This window comes from Diabrotica virgifera, chromosome 3, assembly GCF_917563875.1.
Source record: "Diabrotica virgifera virgifera chromosome 3, PGI_DIABVI_V3a".
Lineage (NCBI taxonomy): Eukaryota > Metazoa > Arthropoda > Insecta > Coleoptera > Chrysomelidae > Diabrotica > Diabrotica virgifera.
In genome coordinates, this window is record NC_065445.1 from 235,414,709 (window position 1) to 235,421,790 (window position 7,082).

Sequence of the window (7,082 nt, forward strand, 5' to 3'; positions counted from 1 at the left end):
ACAATAGTATCATCAGATTTTGCTCCCCTACGAGTGTAACATTTAGCGTGGTACATAATATTTTTTTTAATCATGCGTTCATAACTGCAGTTTATGGAACGACCATGATATTCTTGTTCCAAAAAAGTGCGCTCGTCTTCTTGAAATGTTACTTTTTTTTGGGCACCAAGGAGAGTAATATCTTCGAATTTTGTTGCTATTGCGGCTACTCTGTAGCACATTAGATCAGTGCAGTATTCCAATACATCTTTATTGATGTCATACAAATTAAGGATTTTTGGTACAGACTTCATGGTTGAATATTTATTTGCAATTTGAGAAGCAACACCTCTAGTTCCCTTTACCAATTTTAACAGACATCCATTAGCAGATTCAAATGAAAAAGCAGAATAACACCAAAGAGGACCCCACATTTCCACACATTTTCCTATATGTAAAAGTAAATGCACATTATAATTCATGGCAGATTTACCATATAATTTTTGAAATTCTTGAACATAGTTTAAAAAATACCAAGAAGCATTTTCTAAATCATCATAACTTAACACATCTTGTAGTACTATTTGAACAGCTGTAACCAGTAAGCAATGATGCTTAATATATGCAGTAGGTAAAATGCCTTCTAGGCAAGGTAAACTGTAAAATAGTAACCATGATCGCCATTCATTAGCTTTCCAGTCAACTCTCTCACTTATAGCTCTAGGACGCCTTGTAATATTTGATGGGGGTTTAATTTTCAACAGTCGTTCATTTATTTCTTTGACATGTTTTCCAATATAATACATTTCACTATGGAACTGAGAATCCAACCAAAAACTAGAAACTAGTCGAGTGACTCCAAGTAAAACACAGTGCATATAATCAATAGAAAAACCATATACAATATCAAAAGTAAGTATATTAATAAGAGGACTTACCCCTTTTATACCTTCTATATCTAAAAGTTTTTTATTTTTAGATCGCTCTTTTTCAACAGATTTCATGTCTTTTCTCATTTGCTCATTTTCACGGTCAACAACATGAAAAGTTTGATGTATGGTTTTATCATCTCTATTTTTTCCATCCACTGTGTATGTACAGCTGTAATCCTCCAGTAAATAAGCATCTTCATTCATTATATATTTGACTTGATTTGAATTAGCAGTGGTCTCTTCTAGAACAACACCAGGGTGATTACAATAACCACAACCATAGTATCCATTAAATTGTTTTACATTTTGTAGCAAAGGTTTTGCTTTTGAATCGACAACACAATTTAGAAGTATCACTTTGCTGTCAATAGTATACCCACTTGGTGTAATCCACTTAAAGCCTGTTTGGTACATTTCGTTCATCTCTATAATAAAACTTGATAAAAAAAGAGTCATATTTGGCTCTTTTTTACCGAACCATAAACCACAAATCATTGAATTGCATTGGTTAAATCTAATGTTTGGTGGTAACTCATTTATGCGAAAGTGAATTGGCCATAAAAAATTTTTAACAGAATCAAATACACAAGCTCCATCTGTGTTAAATGTAATACTTAGATTATTAACATTTGATAAAAAATTACCTGGGCGTGCTAATTCCTTATATATGCTACCATCAAAAATATCACAAATTAATTGTGAATTACTATTTCGATTAAATGAATGCTTAAGTAAATTTAAAATATCATCAGTATTTTCAAGCAATGAAATTATTTGCTGTTTTATAGGCAATGTTATGTAGAAATGATTATCATTCATTGTTTTTATATTACATTGTTTTCTGCAAATTGAACATAAATGTATGTCTGCTTCACTTTTAAGAAATTCTGATATATATGCATTACATTCTGAACAATAAAAATGAAAGACACTTTTAAAATCACTAGAAAAAATTTTGTTTAACATATACCTACTTGTATTGATCACTTCACCACCTAATATCTTATTTATCAGTTTAAATAGATCTTCAGTTGCCACTGTGGTTAAATTATGTCGAAATGAGTAGTTTATAACCATAAGCATGCACTCTAATACAGTAATCTTTAGGTTTTGATGTATAGGATTTTCAAGCAGTGGGTTTTTACGAGCTTTTTCATTTTCATAATCTTGAATGAAAACATTATTCTCCTCGGAGACTTCACCAATATTGGATAAAATTGGATCCTAAAAAATATCATTTATCCTGGTGCATTTTTACAGAACTAACAAAGATCATATTACTATTACCTCATTATTAACAATTGTGTCATGCTCAATATCCATATTTGTGGCAGGACCTGACGTATTTTCTTGTGTTCCGAAATCTTCTATCTCAATCTCAAGTGTTTCAGAAGAATTTCTGTTTTCACAATCGTCTGGTTTAATTTTTGTTCTTGGTGAATTAATATAGGTTTTTTTGATTAAATGTTGACGACTAGAACGAGGTATTTGTGGTTTCTGTGCCTTCATCCACGTTCTATATTGTCTTCGTCGTAAGCCTCCATTATAATGGTTAGGACTGTGGTTACCAGAATTTGGTTGACTTTCCATTATTATAAATGATGGTAGGTGCTTACTCCACTGCAATGCCTTTTTACTCTATAGCTCCTAAAATTAAACAGAACCAATTAAAAAAGATATTTTCATTAAAAACCATTCATTTAACCTACCTAGAGTTTTGATTTGAAACCACCCAGGTATATACAATACAATAAAAAATAAGTTTTCTTTGAAATTGTAAATTCTTCTAAGTTCCAATTTAACAAATCCTCATAATTTTTTTAGCAATTTACAATTATTTTTAAAAAATAATGCAATTTTTGACTTTGACATTTGTCATGTCAAAACCAAATGTCGCTGTTTAACAGAACGCTGTTGCCACACCGACCTAATTTCCCATAATTTGTTAATTTTCAATTTTATTTTAAAGAAAGCCTGGTTGAATTTACGTACTATAAATATCATTCTGTATTTTGTAAAAATGTCAATACCGAGATTCTCCCGCCGGTATTTTATAGCGTCTCTTAATAAATAATTAGAAGTAAATGGTCAAAATGCCAAAATAAAAATTTTGGATTCAGAACGTTGGAAAAACTCCACTGATGATCTGACAACGTTTGGAGTGATTTGTATCAAAATGGTCTGGTGTCATGTGTTCTGTGTTTTGACTTAACGGCGCCACCAATGGTCAAATGTCAAATATGTGTGTTTTGTGAGCGTCACTGTGTGTGTTTACGTTACAGGTGGTATTTATCAGTATTTATCCCTTCGTTTTTTCCAAGTGAATGAGAGAGGCGGTTTATTTATTTTATTTTAAAGGTTGGTGTATTGAAGAGATTAAATTTCAGTTTCTATATATACTTGTAAAATTGTAGGTTAAAAGCGTTATTAAAAGAAAACCACAACCATTGAGTAAGCTTCCTACTCCATGACCACAACTATGGCGGGAGTAGCTTTGTTGGAAAAAGGATGGGCTCATGTGGAGTTTATCTGTGATAAGAATAAAGTTGATGTCCCTATTAGTTTTTTGGAGAACTTTGAAAAGCTTGAGACGGTTGAGCTGAACAAAATATACAATGTATTTTGGAGCCCTAATGAAGCCGACACTCCTACTTCAATTAAAGAAAGAGAAGGCAAAGTTCTTAAAATCGACAAAATAAAAAGGGCCACTAAAAATTCCACAATACCCATTGCTGGTTATTATTCTGCAACGTTACTACACATTGCCGGTAGGTGCTGTTTATATTTTTATTTGTTTTAGTAATAACTGAGCAACATTTTAATGGAAAGTATACTTTCCATTTACGCTGTTTCTGTATTTTGTAAGTAATTATTGAAAACAAAAATCCTTACATGTTAGATTCTGAGGAAAACTTACACAAGAAAATGGATCTGCAGAGAACGAGAAGAGTTCCTCTGCATTTGAGAGATTTAGTGGAGCAAGCACACTCTTCAAATAATGCAATTGAGAAATCTTCAGTAAGTACCACATGAGTTCTAATAGTTAAAGGTAGAATGGACATTTTTCTTAATATCTTCAGGCAAATACCAAATTTTTAATTAAAAAAAAATATGCATACCCCATATAGAAATCATATTTTAAATTAAATACTGAAAATCAATTATCTACCGTTTTTATTAGAAATTTTAAGTTCCGATAAGTAAATTTGTTTTTATATATTTATATACTTTGTGTTTTTTTATACATATTTGCCAGACTGTCACTCAAATTTATGTTAAACTTAGATATTTGAACTGATTTAATTTTATTACAGAAGCGAAAAGAGCTTGATAAGGAAGCAGCTCGGGAAGCCAATTTTAAACGAATATGTGTTGATGAAAACACTGAGGTATGTAACTGAAAGTAATATTTTTTCTGTATTTCTTTGCAAGTTTTTGTTATTTAGGAAACTAAAGAACAATTAAAAGTAAGAGTGGAAGGCCTAGAAGCAACCGTAAATAGTCTTGATGGGTTGTATAAAGACTCTTTGGAAAAAATTGATGCTCTAAAAAAAGAAAATGATGCATTGAGACAAAAAAACAATGATTTAAGCGAAGAAAATGTAAAGCTAAGAAAATTAAACATTTTTTGGCAAGAAGAAAACATACAGAAATGTTCTAAGCGTTTTAATACTGTAAGTTATTTTTAACTATATTTTGTTTTTTTATACATAATATCTTCATTGTTGTTAATTTGTAACTATAGTTTTGTATGCTTTTATTAGGTTCACACTTTGGATTCCCATACAATTCCTGATATTGAACAGATAGCACAATCTGATAAGGTTATATATCCCAATATTATAATGAATTAAATAATCAAGATATATTTATGAATTAAATAATCAAGATAATTTATTGTCTTTTTCAGGTGAATATAATAGAAAAAGGTTATGAGGTAGAAGACAAAGAGGTAGAAGACACACAGGTAGAAGACAAAGAGGTAGAAGACAAAGAGGTAGAAGGAAAAGAGGTAGAAGATAAGGAGGTAGAAGGCAAAGAGGTAGAAGTTCAGGAGGTACAAGATGATGTGGAACAGGTAGGTTTTGATATTTACATACAAAATATTAATGTGCTTTTTAAATGCATGTTGAATGTCTTCAGGGTTTTCGTCTGTCGGAGGACCAATTCAAGGCATGCAATGTAGTCCCTTTAGGAAAGACAGGAGACTCAAAGTGTGTCAAAAATGTAACCGATTTACTTTGGTCCAGACAAGAGCTGTCGAGGAGGAGTGTAACTGGCATGCAATGTCCGAACAATAAAGAAGTTACAGCTAGGCCTGAGTGCACGCCTGCAAAAAAACAGTATTTGTCTGGTAAGATCTTTATATAGACAGAAAAGAAATTTATGGAAACTAAGCATTACATTTTTTAGAACTTCTAGAAAGACGAATTAAGATGGAAGCAGGAGGAGATGATAAGGAGATGGAACAGAGAAAGAAAAAACTAAATGAATATTTAAGGTCAAAAATAAAAACTGTTAGAAGAGATCTAAAAATAAATTGAAATAAAAAAAAAATAAAAGTGTCTGTAATTGATAGCTACGTTGTTCTTTATGTAAGTATACAAGGATTCCTGCTTGAGGATATATCCATGGGTATGTTGCTAGTGGTATTTACCCATGGGTACATTCCCTTGGGGATGTGCCCATGGGCATGTACCCGCGAGGATGTGCCCATGAGCATGTACTCATGGGGATGTACCCATGGGGATGTACACATGAGCCTGTACCCATGGACACGTACCCATGGGGATGTACACATGAGCCTGTACCCATGGACACGTACCCATGGGGATGTGCTCATGGGCATGTACTCATGGGTGGCCCAAATATGCCCATGGGAACTTTTTTTTTTCGTACCCATGGGAACATTTCAACTAGGGTTAACTGGCTGTCTCTTCAAACCTAATTCCCCAGAGAGAGTGTAATGGCACAGCATAATAAAAACGCAACAGCAGTGACACATTAGAAGGCGGGAAAATTTCGCGCAATATTACTGCGCAGATCGTCGGTCATTTTTCGCGTAGTACCAGACAGTGTAGAAAATCGACAGTGTTGCCGATTTGTACATAATTATCAGATTTACTTAAGTTTTATGACATTCTAATAATAAATATTTTTTAATATAATTTTTTACGTATGCCTGTGGGAATTATGTCAATAATTGGGACATAACACAAAAAAAAATTGACGATGAATGGCGATTGTATTGCTAATCTTTTGCAGAAATTCCAGAAAATATTCAAAAAGAATCTCTTACGAGTAATAAAGTTAGTGCAAATATAACTGATACTGCAGCATTGCAGAAATAAAAAAAAATCACGTTTTCTTAGATATCGTTGTCTGTCGACGTTTATATGCGATCTGTGAGCAAATATTAAATTAGTGTTAGCAAAAGTGAAGGAGTAATAAAAGAATGGTTACTCCTTTCAAACAGACAAAAAATGTTATTTTAATCACATAAAGTCTTCATTTTCACAAGATGAGGATGAGGAAATTTTATTTGAAAGCGTTCCAGATGAAGTTTTATTATAGTATAATATATGATATTACATATAATTTTGTTACAAGTATTTTTGAATTAACAAGTTAAGTTGAATAAAATACCTTTTTTCTTAATGTATTTTTATTACCCTTAGAAACTATCAAGATTAAAAATTTTAACATAATTTTTGGCAAAATCTGATCATTTTAGCAGTGGCTTAATCTAATTTCATATAGTGACATCGGCAACACTGATGAACGAACACATCACATCACCACTGAGATGTACTACGCGCAAAATGGTGACTCTGTACTTTTCAACTTCAAAGGCGGCATCGGGGAGTGTCCTTGCTGGTCTCGTTTATTATGCTATGGTAATGGTCGACGTGATATCGTGTATTGTCTGTCTCCAAAGATCTCTGTCTCTGTTTTTTTCTTTCAACTCATGCATAGGTCTTTTGGGGATCTTTCTGGTGATCTTCGGCTTTTCACCTTTCCTTATATCATGAGTCTTGCCATGTTTTCTGTATTTGTTCTCTCATAAAATGTCCAAAGTACTTTAACTGTTGGAGATGGATTTTACTGTAGAGTCGTTGGCTAACTTCTAGCTCTCTTAAAATGAAATTATTGGTCCCACGGTCAGTCCAA

The 7,082-nt window shown here is 32.5% G+C and overlaps 1 protein-coding gene across 1 annotated transcript; it reads left to right on the plus strand.

Moving 5' to 3' along the window:
- Positions 1-3,390: 3,390 nt before the first annotated feature.
- LOC114340722 (BEN domain-containing protein 5-like) lies at positions 3,391-6,262 on the plus strand. Its single transcript, XM_050647685.1, has 8 exons — positions 3,391-3,679; positions 3,778-3,929; positions 4,226-4,300; positions 4,358-4,513; positions 4,676-4,735; positions 4,822-4,989; positions 5,055-5,265; positions 6,177-6,262. Exons 1-8 carry the CDS (start codon positions 3,391-3,393, stop codon positions 6,260-6,262), a joined length of 1,197 nt encoding a protein of 398 aa, XP_050503642.1.
- The last annotated feature ends 820 nt before the right edge of the window (positions 6,263-7,082 follow it).

Coding starts and splice junctions, on each gene's coding strand:
- LOC114340722 (XM_050647685.1), top strand. CDS start 3,391: ATGGCGGGAGTAGCTTTGTTGGAAAAAGGATGGGCTCATGTGGAGTTT. Junction 4,301..4,357: donor GTGTTGATGAAAACACTGAG/GTATGTAACTGA, acceptor TTTGTTATTTAG/GAAACTAAAGAACAATTAAA. Junction 4,990..5,054: donor TACAAGATGATGTGGAACAG/GTAGGTTTTGAT, acceptor GAATGTCTTCAG/GGTTTTCGTCTGTCGGAGGA.